This window comes from Metopolophium dirhodum, chromosome 9, assembly GCF_019925205.1.
Source record: "Metopolophium dirhodum isolate CAU chromosome 9, ASM1992520v1, whole genome shotgun sequence".
Lineage (NCBI taxonomy): Eukaryota > Metazoa > Arthropoda > Insecta > Hemiptera > Aphididae > Metopolophium > Metopolophium dirhodum.
Window position 1 is genome coordinate 28,687,246 of NC_083568.1, and position 26,122 is coordinate 28,713,367.

A 26,122-nucleotide genomic window follows, 5' to 3' on the forward strand; every position below is an offset into this window, starting at 1 on the left:
TGACACCAGCGCCCCGACTATTATAATGAACTCCAGCAGTAGCGATGACACCAGCCCATCGACTATTAAAATGGACTCCAGCAGTATCAATGACACCAGCGCCCCAACTATTATAATGAACTCCAGCAGTAGCGATGACACCAGCCCATCGACTATTAAAATGGACTCCAGCAGTATCAATGACACCAGCGCACCGAGTATTATAATGAACTCAAGCAGTACCAATGATACCAGCGCACCGACTATTATAATGAACTCCAGCAGTAGCGATGACACCAGCGCCCTGACTATTATAATTAACTCCAGCAGTAGCGATGACACCAGCGCCCCGACTATTATAATGAACTCCAGCAGTAGCGATGACACCAGCCCATCGACTATTAAAATGGACTCCAGCAGTATCAATGACACCAGCGCACCGAGTATTATAATGAACTTAAGCAGTAGCGATGACACCAGCGCACCGTCTATTATAATGAACTCCAGCAGTAGCAATGACACCAGCCCATCGACTATTATAATGGACTCCAGCAGTACCAATGATACCAGCGCACCGACTATTATAAAGAACTCCAGCACTACCAATGATACCAGCGCACCGACTATTATAATGAACTCCAGCAGTAGCGATGACACCAGCGCCCCCACTATTATAATGAACTCCAGCAGTAGCGATGACACCAGCGCCCCCACTATTATAATGGACTCCAGCAGTAGCAGTGACACCAGCTGCGCGTCGATGTTTACCATACACGCCGCGGGTCATTTTTTGGAACGTGCCTCGTTGTTAGCAGCATGCAATAATAACGCCAACCGTCCGCTGCTTGGTGAATTGAACATAAATGGCTACAATCAAATTAAACAACTCGTACTAAAAACCTTTCCAAACGTGAGTACCGTGACGATTTATCAGTAACTGTATAATAAAGACCGCAAGGCCGTAAATTTTCGGCCCGGTCTGGTCTATCAATTTTACCCTCAGGCTCGGCCCGGCCTGGTCCAAAAAATATTGTGGAATAAAAGCCCTGGCCCGGTCCGAAAATAATGCTAAAATTGTAAAAAGCCCGGTCCAACCCTTGATTTATTATTTGAAGTCCAGCCCGGCCCGGCCCGAAAAATTGTACAAAAAGAAGCCCAGGCCTGGCCCGGAATAAAATTCCAAGACTTAAAAAGCTCGGTCCAGCCCTTTATTTTATTTCAAGGGCCCAGTCCGGTCCAATGTCACTACGGGCCGAGCTTTTTAAGGACCGCGTCGGCCCGGCCCAGCAAACATTACTTATTACTTTTCGGTGTTATTTAGTAAACACTAAAATATTAATTATTAATGTTGGTAACAATTAAGTATTTAATTATTGTCAATTGTAATTGATGATAAATAAGTATAAATAAATTACTAGTATTTATAATCAATGCGTTTCACTATGTATACCTAATATCATAAGTAGATATGAGAAGTTATAGAAATTGCATATTTGTGTCCATGTCTTCTATTTATAGCTAGGCAAGTTAAAAATCTGTTCTATAATCTAGTGAGTTCAAGTTTGTAGTTTTTTTTTTTATATTTTGGTGATCTTTTCAGTAATAGCAAATGAATGATTTTTCGTGCATACAAATTGCATTTTTAGTAAATGATAATAAGTTATGACAATAATTGAACACAAAACCTGTAGTTTCAATAATACGGCGTTCAAACCTAAAATGTAATAAAATAATAATAATTAAATGGGAGTGTCATAATATTTACAAAAATATATAGAATATTTTAGATTTATAAAAGTTTTTTCCTTTTTAAAAATATTCATTCAACTATTCAAATATTCAATTAAATTTCCTTTATTTACATAGGTGCATTTATTTTTGTTGTATTGTACTATCTATTACTACTTTTAGATAACAAACTGAACAGCATATTATTATATGTTAGTAAATACTATTATGTTCTCTAAACATTAAAATATAATCATATATCGCTCATGTATTGCAGTGCAACATCAGTAAGATACGTCATGTCTACGCCCCACAGATGTACGGCATGTATTTGCTGCGCGAAGAAGAAATGAAACTGGACGTTGGCCAAAGTGTCCAGGAGAAAACGCTGTTCCACGTGACCACCGAGTCCAGAGCAATAGAGTCGTTAGAGAGCGGACTTGACTGGAGACGCACCAACCGCAACAAGTTCGGGCGCGGTGTTTCGTTTAGCGACAACGCTGACTACGCCAACTATTACGCTGATAATCACCACAGCGAAAGTATTTAATTGTATTGTTTATTATTGATATTCGTTTATTTGTTGATTAAATGCTATACGCATCCCTTTTCATCACTAAAATGCAACACACCCACGCGAAAGTGGAAAATGCCTCAAGCGGCAAATTTTTGGGGCACAAGCTATAAGTTTTGCTAAAGCTGTATTCATGATTTTTTTAAAATGTTATACCTTTTTAGGGTTCTGTACGGTGAAACGAGACCTTATGACTAAGGGTCCATCTGTCACCAGGCTATATCTCGTGAACCGTGAAATTTTCACAGATAATGTATTTCTGTTGCCACTATAACAATAAATACTAAAAATCCGTTAGAAATTAGAATATATTATAATACAAGTAGTGTTATCAACATATTGTATTATAACACTGGTCGGGGGCGGAACCCTTCGTCTTGCGAGTCCGACTCGCACTTGGCTGTTTTTTTAGTATTGTTATTGTATTTAAAATCCATTTGAGCATCTAATGAGAAATTAAATAACTATATGATGCCTAACTATACCTAGGCAATTATAGGTGTAAACCCGGCAACCAATAATTATTATCATAATAGCTTCAAAACCCGTGGTTGCCATTTATAAACAAAAATTTTCATCAGAAATCTCAAAATCCCTGTTTGAGTACCTCCCGGGGTTTGGTCTTATCACTTTTTAAATATTAGCCTATCTTCTGCCCAGTGTACTAATCTATCTATTTATATATATTTAAATAGCTGATACCGTGCACTTTGTTGCCCATTAAAAATGCCAAATCTATATGATTAATATGTTTTACATATTACCATGGAAACCAATTAGATACAAAAAAATATATCGGAAATCTCAAAATAATAATATATAAATGGTTGCCATGGTAATTTGGACACACAAACAAACATGAATTATATATATATAGGTAATAGCCGACCCGTCACAGCTTCACTTGTGATTGGTTGTTTATTTTGACTCCGAACAATGATATGTATAATTTTTTATTTAAATTTTATCGTTTAATATGATCGGCAATTGAATATATAAAACGGTTAATGAAAACGTATTGAAATGTTTCTAGCGGTATTAATGATAAATTTATTTTTATCAAAAATAGCTGATCCCGTGCACTTAGTTGCCCGTAAATGTAGGTACCAACTCTATATGACTCAAACTTTGTTCAACTTGTTATTTAATAATCGGTGTATGGTGTTCAAAACTTATCTTAACGTTTCCATTGCCCAGATAATAATAATAATAATAGGTTATATAAATTACTTTATTCACAATAATATCATCAAATATACTTGGTAATATCATAGGCTGACTGACCGTTTTTCTTATACAATGATATTTGAGTTCAAATTTAACACCATCCAGTACAGTGACCCACTTATAACCTACTGTACAACGGAGCGACATCCACTTACCCACCTTTTTGAATTTTCCAAAGTTCAATCTTTTTTATTATTTAGTTTAATTTTTTCTGGACAGATGGCGCGACTATTATATTTTTGACATCCCTATTTCCTACTTTTCTGGTGGATTTTCCTAAAATTTTCTTTCATAAGAACCTTGTTCTGACAATTATTACGAACACAAAAAAAGAATCAGCCAAATCGGTTCAATAGTTTTCTCGGTTAGCGTGGTCGTATAAAACCTCTTACAATTTTATATAGTAGTACCTATAGATTATATAGATAAAGATAAGATATAATATTTTCGTTTGATGTTCATAATAATTAATAACTTTTATCTGTAGGACCTTAAGTTTGGCGAGCGGTTACTGTCTACTAGTCATACTTTGTTATTACCTATCTAATATAAACTATATGATTATGTGCTGTTCTTAACTCGTAGTATCTTAAAAAACAAATAAAAATGCGTTTAAGACGCGGTATGCGGTGGTAAACCGCAACGTCATGCGTATGAGTAAAAACCAAAAATTATAAACTTCGAAAATAATGATTTCTGCACATTTTTTTTTGCACTATCGTTTAGTATTTAATAATACAATTATATTATTTAATAATAGAACAATTTGTCCATTTTCTTTTCTTTTTCTGTTCTCGCGAACGGCTGCAGACGCACGAGTGATCATAATATGCTCCGTACTGGTAAGAGACACGTACGTGATCCCTAGATACGACGATGGAGGCACGTTGATTGTACCACCCAATAGTGCAGATACGACAAATAGCTCTAACGGTTACGTTTACGTTAAGTTCAATGATAATGAATTTTATCCAATGTACTTTGTGTACTACGAGCGGAGACCCGAACACATGAATAAGAGCAAATTTTACCGTGCTAACAACCGCCGGAATCGCTATGAACCCTACAAACGTCATCTTCACTACACCGACGATGACTTCTGATTATTAGAAATAATTATTTTTATTTTTTACGTAACTGAACGTTATTTATTATTGTACAAATGTCTTTTAACTATCATATTTTTGTTAATTATACTCAAGTAGAGATCATATTATAATTATTTGTTGCATAATTCTACTTAGTCGATAAAAGAATATATAGTAACAAAACACAGCATTGACTACATTGATAGGACAAATGGAATAAGCATATACTTATCACTTATTAGTTATTATGTTTTCGCAGTCAGTAATTTTGGCTATTACATACTATTCAAATTTAATATTCATTTACAGTTTTTAACTCTTTCATTGCTCATTCATGTTGTCATAAATTGTATATTTTTATCATACAAAGATACCTCGTACCAACTACACGCATTTTAGCTCGAATATTTCCTACCTATACAACTATTAACGATGTTCGATGATATTTTTACGTGTTATTGGCATTTGACGTAAATTGATTGTACACAATAGTTTCATTTATATGACATATTCACATATTCACATGCAAGATGAAATTTTTTTATGATATTATATAAGTACCCTCATTTACGAGTATAATTGATTCTCCATCTCTCCTTAAACACATTAGCTTTAGATTTCCTGCGCTGCCTACCCGTAACATATTACTCCATACTGTGTACCATTATATTATGCTACTAATTACCCGAATAATGAACCTTTCCTTCGCTGTATGAGGCATGAAAATAATATAGACACCTCCTTCGACAAATCTAATTGATTATGTTGCTTTCATAAAATTACTAATTTTTTTTCTTTTTATCTTGTATTCATATATTCATATATGTATATTATTGCTAAATGTAAATACCAAGTACTGTATTAAACCGGCAAGTTTAAGTAAATAAAATAAATAAATACATATCTCTAAGAACAATAAACTGAAACTTTCATTAAAGCCGATGATTTTTTTTATACATTTCAATCATAATATTGGCATTGATTTCATTTGTATATTTGTATAACAAAAAATAAATTAAATACTAAAATCCAATAGCAACGTGTGTACCAATTTTTTTTTAATTTCACTTCAGCAACCAGTGGCAACTCTATAAATAAACATTAAATTATTTGATTTTCTTGAGCCAAAATAAAATGCAAATGTGAGCCATCTTATAGCAAACCTATAGGGGCTGAAAAATGTATCTTAAGACAGTTTCTCCCAGTGTCCAAGACTCAATAATTGATATAATATATTAATATCTTTTATTAAAATCGGTCCAAATTCTTTCCTCCTCTGTGGTATAGTATATTCATGACTACATCATCAATTATCCCTTTGTATAATTTTCTTACATTCCTCCGTTATATTTTTCTCGCTTCGATTACTATCACAATGTCACCTATGGCAGGCACATCTGGTTATAATTGGTATAGTGTACGTTGGATTACCTATCCGGTTCAAATTCAGGAGCAATTAAAATCTTTCATCGAGTGGAACAAAGGATCTTTTGAACAAAAATTGCGTTTCAAAAAAACATATTATTATATTATTATCTATTCATAACAGTCATCACCCATATAATCTAGTACTATAATCATTAATAAAAACCGATGACCAACCTTAACTAACGTAAATTTGTATAGGTACACAATGTTATTATAATATTATAACATTATATATTATTATATTATACAGGATGTCCCGCAAGGATTTACCCATTGCGATGTCTCCTGAAATAATAAATATATTGTAAATCTATTTGTTTTTTGTGTAAATTGGCAAAAAAACGGTTTTTTTGAACTCAGCGTCCCCCTTTACGGATAATGCGTATATATCCTCACTGGACGCCCTGTGTATTAATATATTGGACTTTCACACTGTATTCTTAACAAATCATGAACAGCATACTATACTTATACAATAATAATAAAAAAAACCATTATTAAAAAGCAATAATAATATTATAGTAATTTTGGATCAGATAAAAATAATAATATAATTTACAGCAATGAAGTAAAATTCAAGTACTCGCTTCAAGTAACCGTTATCCAATTATTGCCTCGGCTTGTTTAACTTGCATACTAATTATTTACTCAGGTGTTAAAAATTTAAGAATATTATGAGATATTATTATGCTATCTACTATATAATATTGCGTTCCTCTGCTTGGAAAATTAAGGAAGCTTAGATATTGTTTTGGGTGTATAGCGCAATAGAAATATATTTAGAAGCATATTTCATTGATTTTGTATGACAATAAGCAAAACGTTATGAAAAATCGATTAGAAAAAATATTGGTTGGAAGAAAAAAATGTTGTATCCAGTTCAAAGAAAAATCTATGCTTAAAAAAAAAACCATAATGTACCCATTAGATATTATGGCCGTTTATCGACTAGTGGTGAACTATTGTGTCATGTTAATTTTTACTGAAAAACAATTTATTATGTACATTGTACAATGCTTACACCTACTTTGGTTATACAGATTTGAGATCACAATGGTTGGACTGAGAGGTTTTTATGATATAATCCATTGGTGTTGGGGGTAAATCAATCCCCTCACGAAAATGACCAATTCACGCCATTGAATCCATGCCACGTAAACATGAGCGAGGCATATGCATTGTATTTTATGTTAAATAATAAAATAGTAAATACACATTGTTTACTCAGGCGTTAAAAAAAAATAATAAACATGGCGTTCACTGACAAAATATGGAGAATAATATTATTCTCATATATGAGAAGTAAATAAATTACTTATTGCGAACATTATTTTATGTATGATAGCTTATAAAAGAAATCGAGAAATACTTTTTCTTTTATTCATTCTTCAACGTTCATATTGTTTTTATTGTTTTCTTATATTCATTCAAAATGATATTTTTTAAGCATAGTTTAATAACGTTTACAATTCTAGTAATTGCAATTTGGGTTATGCCTGCAGCTACTTCAGAAGATAAAGAACAAACGTTCAAAGGTATGGATTCAATTTATTGATATAAAATGATTATATTTATTACATTAAAATTTTTTATTGTGTTAATATTTATCAGCAGTGCTTTGTACATTATTTAGAATTAATTTCAAAACGGAAATCAATTATTATAATGATATGATTATGACCTAAAAGAAAAACAAAATGTTTACGTTTATTTGAATTTAAATTTATATATAATTATCCTGAAGGAAAACTTTTTTTTTATTATTATCTTTCAACAAAAAAAATATTATAGCTCAACAATGAGTTGAATATACATAGCTAGTAATTTTCAAAAAATGTAAATTTTTTTGATTTTAGAGGAAACATTATATATTCTGTATATTGAATTCATATAATATAAACTAATTCTAGTGTATCCAGCTGCAGTGTATTAATATAATATTATATTAAAATTATAACTCATACAATTTAATTTTGCTTTAGTTAAGCAGAAATGAATAAAAATTAATATTATCAACAATAACTTTATTGATTTTTTCCTACATAGGCGTAGAGCACAATTATTTCTATGATTGCTTAATAATTGAATAACGTATACAAAATCATCGGATACGTCATGGTTAAATTGTTTATAGTCTGCCATTATATGAAAATTATTATACCGTAATTATTCGTAGTAAATAAACATGATGAATTAATAAAATGCATTGTTTTATTTTTAGAGTCTTGTGAAAGTAATATTTTTAATTAATTATTAATAAACAAATAGTAACTTAAAATATTTATGTTATGTAACATAATTAAAATTATTAAAAGTTTAATAATATCTTAAATATTCATGGTTGAGATTATAATGATCTGAATTTATTGTTCATTTAACGGAAATAATTAAACCCGAATCTATTTTTTATTATATTGCTCTCCATTTTAAAGTCGATTTGTCATATTCATAAATAGTTATTATATTATATCATTGAATTAAAGTTGAGTACAATCCATTATATATTGACCCACTTGTAACCTACTGTATAGGCGAGTGACATCCACTTATCTGCTTTTTTTATATTTCCAAACATTAAAAAATAATTTTTACTAAAATAATGTAAAAATAGTATAAAAGTATAAAATATAAAAATGTTTGCCGTTTTTAAATTATTTTTGGTTATCCATAGATATTCGAAAACAGTATTCGTTAATGCGTAGTTGTTAATAAGAAAAACTAATTCAGAATTTTTTTTTTGTGGAATGGTTTTATATAATAATCATTGATGATTGTATTACCTGTACTGTTTTTTAAATTATTATTAAACTATACTAAGTATACAGAGTGATTTTTGTATCATTAGCTACTCATTATTTAAAAAAGTATTAATTTTTTTTTAATTTATTGTTATTACATAGTTTCAAGTCAAAAAACACAACATATTTTAAAAATAACTGTACATATTTTCGAAGTTTTGTATTTTTTGATTGACAAAATACAATTTTAGTTTTACATTCCAGAGGAGAAAATTTTTCTAAGTATTTTGGATACATACAAAAAGAATTTACGACATTTAGTTTATGAGTTATAATTATTTGAATTTTAAAGTTTTGTTGAGTATAGTAGGTAGTAGACTAGTTGTTTTTAGTTGTAACTGCGTTCCATCCAAATCAACAAACTTTAATTTTTTTTTATAACACATATAAACTACTCGTCCTAAATTCGATTTTTATCAAACGAAATACCCAGACAAATTTTCTGATTTGAATTCTAAAATTAAAACTGTATATAGTCATTCAAAAATATTACAAAATATTAAAAAATATTTTTTTTTTTAATTTTGTTTTTTTCTGAATAGAAACCATACAAATTTTTTTTATTCTAGGTACTTTTTGAAATATTGAGTGGTTCATGATATAAGAGTCACCTGTTATAGTTTTTTTTTATAAAAGAAACGATACAGTACCAGTTTGTTAAACCATGGTTAGGTTATACCTTATACTGATACCTTATACTGAATAGTATGCAGTTTAAAATCAATAATTATTTAATAACTCATTAAATTGTAAGCTTTTGGCCAATAAGACAAAGTTTAATGGCCTACGATTGGTTCATTAGCAGGGCTAAACTAAATTAATTGATTGTTTGTGCTACTCATATACATAGTTTTACATTATAATTTTATATGGATAATTTTAAATTCAATAGGTATTCTAAGCATTATCGGATTCAAAGGTAATTTTTATTGACAGACAAGTAATCGTATATTTATTACCTCCTTTTTTTGAAGTATATTAGGCAATATTATAATCATAGATTTTATAAACCTGAAGGTACATTTCAGCATTTTAATTTCAGATAACATTCGAGTACTTGGAAAAATAAAAAAAATAATTAAAACCTTATTTATAACATAAATAAACAAAATGTTGTATGCCTTACCAACCTATTGTGGTTCCATATTTCATAAGATTCTCATAAGTCGTTTGTGAATCGTGTTTAATATTTAATTGGTATTTTAAATATTTGTTTCCACCACGAGGGACCTCTTCTCACATAAAATAATACATTTATACTTCTCAGTGTTCCTTTTTACCTATATAAATATATTATGAAATAAAAGCATCAATATTAAATTGTCTTCGTTTTTATTTAAATGGAAAACTGTCAATATAGTTGGATATTTTTCGGAAACAAATAAAACCTTATTGTATGAATCTTTGCACCCACAGTGTCACAAACACCTCTCTCATCACTACTCATTTGACATTTCTAAGGTTCCGCCGTAACAACTAAAAAAAGCAATAATATATTGTATACCTATATATTATATAAGGTGATTTATTAAACGTAAAACATTCATTATCTCAAAAAGTATTAATGTTTTTGAAAATATTTTTTTACATAGTTTCAAGTTGTTAAAAAAACAATTTTTTTTTAAAAAAATTATATTTTTAAATATTTTTTATCCTTTTATTTTTTAAGTTTTTTACTTTTTTGAATGTAAGCATAGAGTTTTAATTTCATTTTCCAAAGCAGAATATTTTTCTAAGTATTTTAATACATAAATATCGAATTTAGGACGAGTAGTTTATGAGTTATAAGTATTTAAGGTTTAGACAAGCGAAGTAGTGGACACACACTTGCGGGGTAACCCCATACCACTCCACTCCGCCCATCTAAACTTTAAATGCTTATACCTCATAGACTACTCGCCCTAAATTAGATTTTTATGAATAAAAATACTTAGAAAAATATTCTGCTTTGGAATATGAATTTAAAACTCTATGCTGTCATTCAAAAAAGTAAAAAACTTAAAAAAATATACGAATAAAAAATATTTAAAAATATAATTTTTTAATAAAAACATAGTTTTTTAACAACTTGAAACTATGTAAAAAAATATTTCAAAAACATTAATACTTTTTGAGATAATGAGTGTTTTACGCTTTATGAATCACCCTGTATAGTGCATGTATATAGGTTTCTAGGTTAATGCCGATTAGAGATTATACAATTAAGATAATTACGTCACAAAAGTTACGTTAGATAACTGTTGTGTGGGGTAGGTGTCATAATAATAGGTATAAATGTATAATACTAGAATGATAAAATTTTTCAGATTCATATAAGGATTTCAACACTAAACAATTTAAAAGTATGTATTATTGAAACTAAATTTTATTATTAATGCAATATTTTAAATAATAAATATCATACATCGTGGCAGTATACATTTGTCTAGTTAATGCTTACCACCAAAATGCCAAATTTAATGCCATAATCTGTATACTTCGAACTTCTCCGATTTCAGAGCAATCATAAATTTAAAAAGTACATTCAGAATTAATATTAATAAACAGCTTTTAAATAATTGTTATATTATATATGAAATGCAAACATCTAAATGTTTTACAATTAATTCCATTCATTTAAAAAATTGAATTGAATGCTCAAATATTATAATAATATGATGAGTAAAAATCTCTTTTTAAAGGAAATAATTTTATAAATATAAAAACAATATAATGTACATTTTAAATATTGTAAACAATTGGTTTTATTTATTTTCCAGTAAGACAACGTAGGTATTTCATTTTTTTTTTTTTTTGTTAATTAATTTATAGTCTGCAGTTTGCATTAGTTATGTAAAAATTTACTGTAGAATACTGTATTATGATTACATAGTATCATGTGTAACAGGTTAGCTATTAGTTATTACACGGTGTAATTTACACCTATAATAAGCTATATGATATCGACTATGAATGCAATTTTAAAATTGCTAAATTGTAGCATTGACTTCTGTTAGTCTCTATATTATTCTCTACTATTTGTAATCCAAACTACTGACTATAACAGTGTAATATGTAAGTTATATTACATATCGATGTGTCATAAACTCTTGTGATTAATGTTCGTGCGTGTTCTGTAGCTAACGTTTCCCATTAAATTTTAAAATAATCGGTAAAAACATAAAAACAATTGAGTAAATACCTATATTCACACTATCGGCATTGTCTTTTAAGTTAAACACAGTATTTTAACAACTGTTTAACAATAAAAAACCTTTTGCGGTACATTTTTGGAAAAAAATAGTGCAACCTACATTATAACTGAATCAAAAACAATTTACGAATAAGAAGATAGGTTTATAACAAAAATATCCTTAAAAATATAGAACTTCTCCGCTAAAAATCATTTTTCATTGCATACCCAATGATTTACTATTGCATTCAAATTCTTCAGAAAATTTCTCAGGAATTATATTATTTCAGAACATTATTCATTGGGCCACTTTGAATCGATATTACTAGGTTAAAACATAATTAAATACGAATAAGCAGTAAATGTCGTATATCCCGGAAGAAAACTCAGTATGTGTTGTGTAGTTACTGCTTATATCTAATATGTTTAGTACATTTATTTACAGATACCTATACATAACTCGTATTTATCTAGTAATCCTAGATTTACCATTTTACTGATTAACAGATAACACTTTCAAATATTAATTTCAATAATTATGCAATAAAGTGTATACGTTTTAATGAGTTTGTTTCTAAGTTCTAAATTTTAAATTTTTAAGTTGGAATTATTATTATTATCAGAAAAGCAGTACCTATCTACCTAATTAATTGTACCAAAAAAATATAAATAATTGATTTAGTAAAGAGAAAATGATTATTCAGAACAATTCCTAGGATAAATTACCACATTAAAATTTAAAAATAGTCTAATATTCATCACTATTTTAATTTACAGTATTGCTATGTTGATATGTATGTTAGTTACGGAATGAGATTTTGATTGTACTGAAGTATAATACATAATATTATGCAAAACATTTTAAAGTATGAGTATATAATATTTTATGGTTATATTATGAGTTATGACTATTAATTGTCGTTCTGTATAAATTGTTCAATACGTTGCAATGTAAAAATGTTTAACACATTTTTATAGTAGATAAGTCATAGGTCAATAGGTGGTATGTGGGGAGCTACAAAACACATAAGTATGTACCTATAACTGAAGAGTTAAGAATGTGGAAATACTGATAATTGCGCACAATCGACAACTATTACAAAAACTAAACTCGATTGCAGAACAAAATATTCTTTTTATATTATGTTGGTTGTATTAATAAAAAAAAAAAACGTAAATGACAAAATGATAAGTCTAATAGAAACGATCCTGCCTATTTATTATAAACTATATATTTGTTTTTGTAGTCAGTGAAAGTATGTATATTTATGATTTTTATAATAAATTTGACTTATTGAAGTCGGTAAAATAATGAATATTGCCTATCAAAAAATGAAACCCTGAACTTCCTTAAAATATATGTTACAAACGATATTGTCGTAGACCTTTAGTTACATTTAATTACAAAATGATTAGGTACAAAACGTTGAGAAACTCTTGTACCAAAATTCTGAACTAAGTTTTGTGAAGTGGCATAGCTAAGATAATATAGTTTTGTTTTCTGTCTGAAATCTCTACCTTATTATGTATTGTGTAAAAATAGTTTATGTTTATTTTAACAATATTCTATGTTGAGTGATTATATAGGTATACGAGAATAATGCTACCTCAATAAAATGATAATCAAATATATTTGTTGCTGTGTATTGAAAATAGTAATTATATGTGATCAACTAAATATTATTTTTAACTTTTTATAGATGACTATAGTAAGTTAAATGTTTTACATTTCTTCATAATATTATATTTAATAAAGTTTATTCCAATAAATTAAAAAATAATAAACTTATTTGTTATTTTATCTAGGTAAATTAGGAGGTAATTTTTTTTTAACCACATTATAGAAATTAGTAATACCTTTAGCGACTTACAATGTAGATTGAACATATTATGTTAATAATGTGAAAATTTTTATAATGCTACTAATTTTGAAAAGAGTTGTGAATTAAAAGTCTACTATTGAAATGTTTGAATACAGTTATTTTAGTCATTTGTTTCTATTATATTTTTTCTAGTCACTTTTCGTATGTATATTTTTGTATTGTTTTTAAAATCTCAACAAATACACTCCACCATACTAGAGTATCGGAGTATACGTGCAATAAAAAAAGCTATTTTTAGATTTTTAATTTAAATTGCAAAGTTAAGTTCAATTTTTAGCAGACTATTTTAACATGAATGATATCTATTGTTCAAAGAATTATATCACAACTTTTAGAGTTTTTTTTTTTTAAACTTGGATTTTTTTACACGAAGCATGGTGGAAAATTTTTGTTGGGATATCACTCATTGTTTGTTGATACCTTATTATTTCGGCTACATAATATTAGTTTTACAATGTTTTTTTTTTTTTTAAATTATTTTATATTATAAGTTTATAAATGGTAGTCATTGGTTGCAGATTATAATTTATAGCAGTAGTAGAAATTAGTTTTTTTTTTTTTTATATTGTGCCTATATTAAAAATAACTATCGTATATTATATATTTTTTTCGCAGACAAAATTAGTAAGTATAATTAATGTGTATTGTATTATTCTTAATTTTTTTTTCTTCTATTTCATTCTAACCAGATGATAGCAAATATTCCGTTTAGACCTTATGACATGACCACCACAGAGCACGGAACCCTCTTCTTTTTGTAAACTATCTATACACTTGTTTAAACCACCGCGAGTTCAAAATCATGGTCCGACATCCAGTTACTGATAAAACTGAATACGAAAAACGCTCCTCCCATGTGGAGTGGATGGCTGACAAGGGTACTATGGCCTCATCGTCCCCAAAAATTATGAGCTCGGCCATATAACCTAAAATTATATTAGATGTGTGAACAGGCCCCTAAGTTATATTTAAATACCCCCTTTAAAAATGCCTGGCCACACGCTGATCCAAGCAGCCATAATCGAAATATTGTCTATCTTGGTCGTGTTAGTTCAGAAATGGAGGTACACCGACTCCTATTCTTTGGAAACTCCACATTGGTTTTGAAGCTATAGCTGGTATTACCTTCTCTAGAAATTTGATCGGATTGTTAACAAAATAATTAACTACTAAAATAAATTTATAATTTTTAAAATTCATAAAATTAATATTTACTAGAGCTGTCATCGCCTCGAGTATTGACAAACGAAGAATCGAATGACGTGAGACTCTCATACCTTCACATTATAAAAATGTATATTACAATATGTGAATATCTTTCTATAGAAAATATATTTTAGCTATCCTGCTGAACTATTTGTTGGATAGATTACTTCAGAAGAACATTAGCATTATATCTTATCCTAATAAGAGTACCCATAGTATTCGACCTATGTCTACAATGATAATGTTGTGCGTGTCCAGAATCCCAAAATCCAGATACCGTTGTGAAATTTTCAGAAGATTAGTTTCAACTTATTTATTTGATTGAACTAATAATTAAAACAATATATAAATTATTTAAGTTTAGTATAACAATTTATAAAAATCTGGTAGACATTTTTAATTTTTTCCCCAAAATCTTGAATGTTTACTTACTCAATCATGATATAAACATTTCTGTATAATCTGTTTACGAAAAATATTATGTACCTATATAGTTATACCTACATTAATTTGAACATTATCGTTTACAGGAAATCTCCGTACGTATTATTATTATTTTATACATTACATTACCTACATGTACATAAAATGTTATATGGCACGAAACTTGTTTTTTTTTAAATTGTGTATTCTGACCGGAGCGAGGAAAGTATCAATATGCAATTTTGTTAGGGTTAGAGTTAGGGTTACAAAAAAATTCGAAATTTGCAAATATATTATATTAATACCATAAAAAGGGCTAAAATATTTTGTCATGATGTATGTGATAATTTAATTTATGTAATTATTGTAATTAATATATACTCGGTGAAAATTTCAAGTCTATGGTCATTTATTTTTGAACAGCTTCAAAAAAATTAAATTGATAATTTCAAAAACTTTGTTTACCAACTAGATCAATTTTGTAACAGAAACTACCCACAACGTGGAAGATCGTAGAATTCCGTCTTCTACAAAATATGTACGTCATTATATAAAACCAAAATAAAACACACATACACACATATCATTGTAAAATCATATTGATTTCATCGCTCTTCTCAAAATTTAAAATACATTAGGTACTTATTATAGAAACACTATGTACAAATTTTTTTAATAATAATATATTTTAAAAAAATTTTAAAAATTTTAAAAATTTTAAAACTGTTGTAACAATAGTGACGTACAATTAAAGTCTTTATAATTTTTTTGTAAAAGTATTCTTTTAAGAGTTATGATTAATTATATTCAAAAACTGACGATTTCTAATATTTTTTTGTTATTAAAACTTTAGAGCTTTTGTGGCACGGGTTAAAGTTGAACATGTTGTCTAAAAAATTTTTCTCATGCTTTTTTTAAGTAACTGAACCGATTTGAGGGTGGTAACCCGAACATTTTGCAATTTTTTTTTACTTCATCTATACCGGAGGACCACCCTAATGTACACCATTAATGTTTTGAATGATTAATCATTGAATTCAAATTTTAAACATAAATTACATTGCACAATGACGAAAACACTATGAGGTCACTATTCAACATCATAAGCAGTGCGATTTATCGGTGTTTTTCTGTTCTTTCTTGACAACTTAAAAATTTAGCTATCGTAATTTTTGACGATATAGTTGTTAAATTATAGTTATAGTTGTTATAATTTATATATCATTATTTTTTTTTTCTAGTAAATATCAGTACGTAATTATTATGTATTTTTACCGAATTAGTAGTTTAATAATTCTATTTAGTGAAATTTCAAATTAGTATTAACACAATAATTTGTGTGCTCGAGACCAAAAGGGGCTTGATTTATTTATTAAAATCCTCTTTTCAATATATATATATATATATATATATATTGTAACGGTATACACCACACATACTAAAACGATCCCTCTAAAGTTTATCAAGAAACCAACATACGTACGATAATCAAGCAGACCAACCAAGTTTCAACTCCATTATTCATTGAAATTTCAAAATTTCAAATATATGTAAAATAAACGATAATTTCGAAGGACTGTTTAATACGTTGAACTATACTGCGGCCCACGAGAGAGTATTACTGTCGTCCGACGAAGGCACGTTCGATTCCGCGCATTGCCACGTATTTGACATACACTAAATGGCACAAAGTGGAGGAATACCTATAGTCTGCATGCGCAAAACAGTAATGAGTAATACTCTCTCGTGAGCCGCAGTATAGTATAAGCTCTCAGGGGTAGCCGGGTAGGTAATCAGATTTGCATGCACGTCTAACGCTTCAGACAACGACCGTATGTCATCGCCGAATTCCCATCGACAGGCAACTCAACAAACAGTCCAATGATGTGAAGCCGGTAGCACTGACGCGACAATGGACCACAAGGATTTGACATACCATTGATTTAATTCACATACATAAATATACATTTTCTAAACCCAAACAACCAATTCAGAATCAATAATACATGAGCAGTAACTAATAACCACCATCATTAACGATTTACAAATTGTAAAGATTCTAGAAGATTATACAGGAGATAAAATTTAAATACCTGGTCCTCCATTATTAAGGTCTCAGCCGAACAGTTCAAAGTATAGTATGCAATATTACTTATATGTAAACTCTTTAACCTTCAACATCTACTAGCAATCTTCAAAAGAAACAGAAAATTTAGGAACTATAGTAGTATCAACAGCTCGACTGCTGTAAAAATTGGTCTCCTACAGAACATCTTGTAAATTATTTAGAACTTCTTAAATAAATCACTAGATTTCTCTTTTTTGTCTGAACATTTTATGAGTATTTTATAATTATAATTATAATTTTTTGCTGGGTATTTTCTTTTTAGATGCAATATATTGTAAGTTGATTTTATTTTCAGCTATAATTTTATTTTATTCGATATATTAGATGATAGTTTATGATAGAGATAGTTTAAGACTTCAATGTTTGTCTTAAATCATGTGTTTGTAATTTTTAGTTCAATCCATAATCTTATAGCTGAACAATATTATTAATATTTTATAATTAATAACTAAAATTTTAATTTTATTACAGTCGATAAAAGTACGTAACAAATATTATTTCGTAAAATATTAAATATTTATTTATAGAAATTTTCTTATGGTTTATTCATACAACGTTTTCGATTATGAGATGTAAGAAATGCATTTATGCTCATTTTATTAATAACAAATAGACCTGATAAAAAAAATTGGTAGAAATAAAAATGAAAAAAATGTCTACCTAGTACAAATAAAGTGGAACTGTTTATATTTTATAAATTATATAACAAAAACATTTTAATTAGTGATTATAAAAAAAGTTATTGTGTTAGTCAGTTCTTTCTGTTACACTCTTTTATCGCAATATGATTTCATAATACAATGCCAATGATATCAGAAGTCACTTAGTAATAACTCCAAATAAAAAAAATGTATTCTTACCTACTGATTTTCGGTTTCTGATGCATATTAGCCAATAAGTCCATTTAAAACCATACAAAAGTTATGAACATTTTTTTTTGTGTTTAATAGTTTTCAATAAAACATAATATAACAATATACCATCTTTTAAATATTTGAAAAATTTTAATTTTTACTCTACGGACTAATTTAGAGTTGAAAACTGTTTTATTCTTTCCTAAAAAACTACGTTATTGAAGTTACCGCTTAGTGGCCTTTGACTGTAGAATATTAGTAGTTCATCTGCATATTTCATAGATAGTGAATCATAATGTATAATATTATTTATTAAATATTATAATGTTTATTAATTTATTTATAGATAGAAAAAGTACGTGCATTTTGTATTTTTAATTTTTATTAGTGTTTATTTTATGTGTCTCATAACTTTTGTAATGATATTCACCATATTCAAATGTTTAATTACTCACTGTGAGTACCATAATGAATATGAATCCATTTAGATATGGAAAACTAATATTTGGTATGAGTATATAACTACCTTTTTTCTTTTACTTTTTCGTGTGGTATCGCAACCGAGGCGGGAATCACTGTAGTATTACTTCCACCTCAGTTGCATCGTTTATTGAACAATAACAATAACAAATAAATATTATTAAAAATAAAAGTCTCAGTTAATATAGAAATATACAAATACATATATAATATACACGCCACGGTAGTCAGAGCTATCATTTCATTATAAAGTATAAATTTACAATATTTGTAGCTATAACTCTCTCCACAAGTTGCCTCGCACGCTCTACATCCTCCTTGACGGTCAAGATGTCCTTTGCCAGCTGATAGAAGACTCTATAGGAATCTTCAGCCCCTTGAAGAATCGTAGCCCTCTCGATCATGTCCGTGAGAAGGTCCTAAAACACAGGTCCACAGATTAAATCTGACATAATATCGTCAGCGCTCAAAGGACGCCCAGATGGCGTGTGTCCATCAGCCCTCATTGCGTCCCACCCACCACGGGCATTGGCAATGAGGGCTGATGGACACTGGTGCCGGAGCTCTGCCGATGCGGTGGAGGTAGTACTGAACTAGTATAATAGAACTCCATATTATTATCTATTCGCCTTTAATAATATATGGTATCTGGATTCTAGGCTCATAATCTATAAATATAAACTAACATTTTAAAAGTTGTTATTTATTTATCTAAATTTCGGTCGATTTCAAATAATTAGTCTATTTAACTTTTAAAATAATATTTTAAAAGCGTTTGTATATTATTGTTATTATGTGAATAAGACTTAACGGTAGGTCCATTTAAAATAATATACATATTAATATAACAAGTTATTATTATTTTTCATTTTTTATAGATTATATAGTGAATCGTACGTACTATTTATTATATTCAATGAAATGTTATGTAAAATATATTTAACAATAACACCAGGAAGCTACTGAAACATAATTAGTGTCGAGAACTCTTAAATGATAAGGGATCATTCCCCACCACCGCGAAATTCCATCAATTGATGGATTCTTCCCTCAAGAGTCAAGACCACAAATCATTAAATACTAAAATAATTATACTTATTGTAAAAACTAAAATTTCAAAATTACAAAACACGTAAATGTAGCAATCGCCTCATATTATTTAAAACAATTTTTGGCGGAGTTGGACTAATTTAATAGTAGCATTTCATAATATTACATTCTTTCAATTTTCAATTAAATTTATTCGAAAAAAATCTAAAAAAAAAACATATAATTTCAAATATTTAGAAACAGTATTTAGAAAACACCAATTGTATTACAGTTATTTTGTATAAGTTATGCCATGATGTCAATAAAATGTTAATATAAATATTTATTTAATATTTTAAGAAAGTACGTTTGAAAAAAACCAAAAAACTAGTGTTGATTAAATACTACTGTTTTTCAGGAATTTTGCTTTAACCTTCCCAAAGTACCAACTAGACTCTATATGCTCCTAGAATCTATTCACAAAGTTGAAGATTGACTAATTTTTAGTGATGATAAAGGTGACGAAAAAATAACTTATTGTAAAACCAGTTCTTTCATGGGTTTCTATTTGTCTTATTTCTCTTTGGGTCCCGAATGGTGAAACGGTAAACACAAAAAATCAGATTTGGTGCATTAAATAATGTCGTTTAAACTTTGAATGCATGCTATTTATGCGTTCAATATTAAAGTAGTTAAGTAATAAATAGTTCCACAAAATTTAGGCCGAATTCAATTCGATTAAAGAGCCCTGTCCACGTTAAAGAACGAACAATTTTACAGAATTTCTATATTTTTGTTAATGAATATTGTATTTATACGTGATTACTTAAAAAATCTATGTTTAGTGACATAAGTAAGATAAGTCCTGTAAGGTTTCAAATAAATTTGTAGGTTCAATTAAAATGTTTCACCGGGAAATATCATTGGAAATTGTTATAATGCAGTTTATTTTTACAGAATTTGTGTTGAGATACCATAACATTTTGAGAGGTATGTATATGATTACTGATTAGTATGACATAATACTACATTGTAATAAAATGTAAATTTATTATAAATTCTACAATATAGTCAATAGTAGGTAACTATTATAACATAATGTCTATGCTGTGCCTAATCAATGTCAACCGGAGCATGACTGATCGTAAAATAAGAATATGATGGTGTTTGAATACTGTTTCAATATTGTTGTTTGTATTGAATACCTACATGATAATATTAAATACAAAATAATAATTAGGGTTTATGGTGTTGGCCGGGGCCAACAATATAATTATTTATTTTTTGGGATTTTTTATTCTTTTTGACAACATTTTTATGTCTAAATAAAGTATTTGTAAGATTTATCAAAACCGGGAATTTTAAATTTTTAGTTTATGATAATAAAATATCGCAAAATTTTTATTGTTAAAATAACTACAATCGCTTTGAGTTAAATGAGATATCCCCGCGTTTGCGATAAAAATGGCTCTTACTTATATGAGTATACAATCAAATATCAAGTACCTACTATGAATTTATAATCTAATTCACATAATCAAAACCACCAATTTATTTAATATTTTGCAGATGCTACTCCGGTTTCTAACTTCTGTCAATCTACAATTAAAGAAAACAGGAATTATTTAAAAAATATTTTTGATTTATCAAAATTATTTATCATAAATGGAATTTAATATAACAATACATTAAATTGATTCTAATTGTATTTTTGGTAACTACCAACATGGATGAACATATTGAAACATTTTCACTATTTTACAGGCCCAGTAATTTTTAATTTTTATTATAATTATTATATTATATTATAAATATTATTATGGAATTTTTCCTTACATTATTTACAAAATAAAAAATGTATTTATGATGTGGGATAGTAAAAACTATTTAAATATTTTTGTCTTCCAGTCCTAAAAGACACATTTCATATTATAATAAACCGCACAGATTTTCTATCTGCACAACTTTATTGTAATTAAATTTAACTCTTTCCCATGGATCTTATGATTGCTATTATTATTACTATTTTTAAATGTATTTCCTCCATTATACACATTTATATTATAATATGTATGCGTATTGATTAGTTAGCTATGTCATACAGAAACCTTTGTATTTTGTGTAGATCACTTTGAATTAATAAAGTTATTATATATATATTATACAAACTATTTTATATTTTTCTTTTTAATTTTTATAAGTAACTAGCTGATTTACCCGGCGTTGCTCGGGGTTTATCCCCTACATTAATCATACGATTTTCTAGAAGCAGTATAATAGTCGCATCCTAGCCTTCAGTATGAGCGTGGTTTTCCTTCCTATTTTAACCCAGACTTAGGACTGGCCGCAAGTTTTACTTGCTGGCATAGTTAAAACTTTTCTAACGAAAATTAAATCAAGAGAAGCTACATTGAAAACAAAATTTATTTTATTTGATCAAAGAATATGTGACAATATAATTATTATGAATTTTTTTATAATATTTCACGATAAACAATATTTTGTGTTTTAATTTGAGGTTCATACACATAAATTATTTGCTGAGCTGATGCCTGTTGGTAAAACAGGGAGTGTCAAATCGAGACCTGTGACTTTCAGTGTTTGCCATTGTGCTTAGTTATCGTCATAGCAAAGCAAATCTTTATTGGGAATTGGACGCGTTTGAATTCGAACGGGTAGTCATTTGTTATCATTGGTGTTCTAGAGAAAAAAACAACATCATATTGGGATGAGCCGGAAAGAATTTTAGCTTCAATCATATGGTCCGTTGCATATTTTATTACTCTTAATCGAGTACCGTTGCATAATCTCAGTGCATTTAAATTTCTCAAATTAAATTATAGGAGTGCCAATTTTTAAATACGTTACATGAGATATCGAGTGAGTATCAAATGTTATAAAAATATGAATTTCAAACGCTCATAAAAATTTAATTTGAATTTCTTGTAGACATTTTTTTTTTTTGATAAAGGTAGACAAACTTATGGATAATCTTGTATTACATTTTCAAATCTTAGATTTAAAAAGAAAAATTTTTATGAATTCTCAACTCAAAATAATTTGCTGATTTTAGTGATTTTTCCGTATTTTGTCAAGATTTGAACTTTAAATGCTTATAAATAAAAACTGACTAAGGATTTTTAATTTTTTTCATCTGCCTTTGAAGCAATAACCTAGGAGCCTTCTTTTAAATTTTCAAGAGAACATTAGCATCAAAGGTTTAAATTTTTGGTTTTATATATGTATTAAGATGTACGTTTTTTGACAATTTGACATTCCCTACAAGCGTGACTTATTATACAGATATATATATTTTAAAAGGTTACATTCCCAATTAACACAATAATGTGCTTCTACCATATCAGAACTTTGTCCCGAAAATAACGAACACAACAAAAACAGAATCAGCCAAATCGGTAGCGTAATTTCTGAGATTATCCGTTTCAAAGTATATACCTAAGTGTAAAAGTAGTTTCACGTTTATAAAGTTAGATAATATACTATAATATTATGCAGGAAATGGGTCAATATTTTACTGAGGCAAATATGGAATCAGTGGGATAATCGGTTTTATTTTTATAAGCATTAATATAACACAGATTTCTATATAGTATTAGATAGCGAACTCCCACCTGCATGAATCGAAGCCTCAAGGTCGGTTGGCAATTGTATGGTATTTTATATGGTACCTAAATAATATTGACCATGATTTATCTTGTATTGTATTTCATTATTTATCAGTGGTGTAGTGAGGAACTTGGTGGACCTAGGGCCATAAGGTTATGTTCTAATAATAATGTTATTCATAAATAGATAGTATTAATAACTATAATAATAAATATAATCTATATATAAAAATGGATCCCTATTTCCCTTGGTTATCGCATCACGCGTGAACGGCTGGACCGATTTGGCTGATTATATTTTTGTTGTATTCGTAATTTTTCAGGAGAAGGTTCTTACATAATAAAATTTTAGGAAAATATTCCGGAAAAATATAAAATTTGGATGTCAAAAAATACAACAGCAGCGTCAAATGTCAAAAAAAAAATAAACTTAATAATATTATATTTTTGTTTATTGTAAGGTCACTATTGGTTATCTATACATATAAAATCAAAATACCACTTAGTCACTAATCGCTGTAACTCAATAACTACGCAACGTACGAACTTGAAATTTGGAATAGAGGTTCTTCTCATATTTTCACCGTGCAATAAGAAAGGATTTGCCAAAACTCGAATTTTAAAAAGGTGCTCAAATAGGGACATTGAAGTTTACATTGGAAATTTTATTTTTATTTATTAATAGTTTCCATTGGTTACAGTCAACAGTAGAAATTATTTAAGTTTATTTATTATCGGGTGCCATTGGTTTTTTGGGCAGATCAAGTACAAGCTTGCATCAAATCGAATTATTGAAAATTGCCTACCAAGGTGATTGGTGAAAGAGTTGCCCTTTCTCCGCGATCCGACGAAGTCAGATTGCCTACCAGGGTGGCTGAGTTGCATTTAATGCAGGCTGCAGCATGTTACACCAAAAAGTTGTCAAACAATCATAATTTTTGTAAGATTTGCATTTTTTTACAGGTAATGAAGTGCTATAAAAATTAATTTACTATTAATACCGCTAGAAATATTTCAATACGTTTTCATTGACCGTTTTATATATTCAATTGCCGAACACATTAAACGTTAAATTTAAATAAAAAATTATACATATCATCGTCCGAAAACAAAATAAACAACCAATCACGGGCGAAGCTGTGACGGGTCGGCTAGTATAATAAAAGTGTTTAAAAACATTATACTATCCTGAATGTTCGGAATAGGATGTTCCCTGCAATAACCTAGGTTCGGATAATTGAAGTTGTATTGTTTTTAATTTTAATTTTTTTTAATTTCAATATATAAAAATGATTTCCTTGGTCATCGCATCACGCGTGAATGGTTGGATCGATTTTGCTAATTCTTTTTTTATTGTGTTCGTAATTGTCAAGAGAAGGTTCTTATGTAATAAAATTTTAGGAAGCTTAACCGGAAAAGTAGGAAATATGGATAAAAAAACAACAACAGTGGTGCCATCTGTCCAGAAAAAAATTAACTAAATAATAAACAATTTAGTTGCAGATTAAAATAATAATATTGTATTGTATATTACTTGCTATTGGTTACGGACATGTTTGTTGATTTGTATTATTATTTTTTGTCAATATATATATATATATATAATTTAATGTTTGTGTGTAGATTAGACCTCTGGGAAGAAGATAGGCTAATTTAAAAATGGTTAAATTTGGTTTTAATTATTAATCTGATTTTAGTATGGTTAGGTTAGGATTTTGTATTAATTGATTATACTAATCCACCATAGGTAGAATACGACAAACTTGGTATAACTTTTATACTTTAGACGTTAAATCATCCCGCAACAAATACAAATAATATAAAACATATAAAACAATACCGCAGGTAGATTGCCTACCTGCTAATATACTGCTGCGAATCAGAATTTTTATTCTGGACAACGGAAAAGTTAAGATTAATTTTGAACACCGTACACCGAATATTAAATAACGAATTGAACAAAGTTTGAGTCATATAGAGTTGGTACATTTAACCAACAACGAAGTGCACGGGTTCAGCTAGTTACCTATAAATCACAACCTTTGAAAATTATAATATTGTTGGTGCCCGATAAGCTGTCGTGGCTGGAATACGTTGTTTTTCCCCTAGCAAGGGTCAAAGTCCCATTTCCGCGACTATCGCTGTCCCGCGCGTCTGCTTGCCCTACCGCTCGCCGCGTGTATCGTACGGATGAGTTCCCCGCGACACTTAGTCTGGTCCGGTTTTGAGAGCCGTTCGTACCGTCGTATTACACTCGTGACGACGACATTTTAATACAATCCGGTCGAACGTGCTCCGCCGGCGAAACTCGCGCATCAAACCGACAAATAGTGCGTTACCTTACTGTCGGATACCGTTCTTGGGCCTGCATCGTGGTCCAGTATCACCATTGTACCAGCCAGGATTCCAGATAATTGCCATCATACCAGCCCGAGTCAATAGCATAAAGGTTAGGTCTTAATATCATTACAATTTGTTGGACGTCCGTCATTGAACAAA

General features: G+C 28.8%; 2 protein-coding genes across 2 annotated transcripts; both read left to right on the forward strand.

The window, feature by feature from the left end:
* The first annotated feature begins 50 nt into the window (after nucleotides 1–50).
* On the forward strand, nucleotides 51–4,705 carry LOC132952843 (rhoGEF domain-containing protein gxcI-like). Its single transcript, XM_061025303.1, has 3 exons — nucleotides 51–889; nucleotides 1,985–2,249; nucleotides 4,319–4,705. The coding sequence occupies exons 1-3, from the start codon at nucleotides 71–73 to the stop codon at nucleotides 4,609–4,611; spliced, it is 1,377 nt and encodes a 458-aa protein (XP_060881286.1). The 5' UTR covers nucleotides 51–70; the 3' UTR covers nucleotides 4,612–4,705.
* Nucleotides 4,706–7,411: 2,706 nt separating this feature from the next.
* LOC132952680 (uncharacterized) lies at nucleotides 7,412–22,099 on the forward strand. Its single transcript, XM_061025037.1, has 6 exons — nucleotides 7,412–7,559; nucleotides 8,246–8,257; nucleotides 9,715–9,741; nucleotides 11,129–11,164; nucleotides 20,955–20,987; nucleotides 21,567–22,099. Exons 1-6 carry the CDS (start codon nucleotides 7,457–7,459, stop codon nucleotides 21,671–21,673), a joined length of 318 nt encoding a protein of 105 aa, XP_060881020.1. The 5' UTR covers nucleotides 7,412–7,456; the 3' UTR covers nucleotides 21,674–22,099.
* Nucleotides 22,100–26,122: the final 4,023 nt, after the last annotated feature.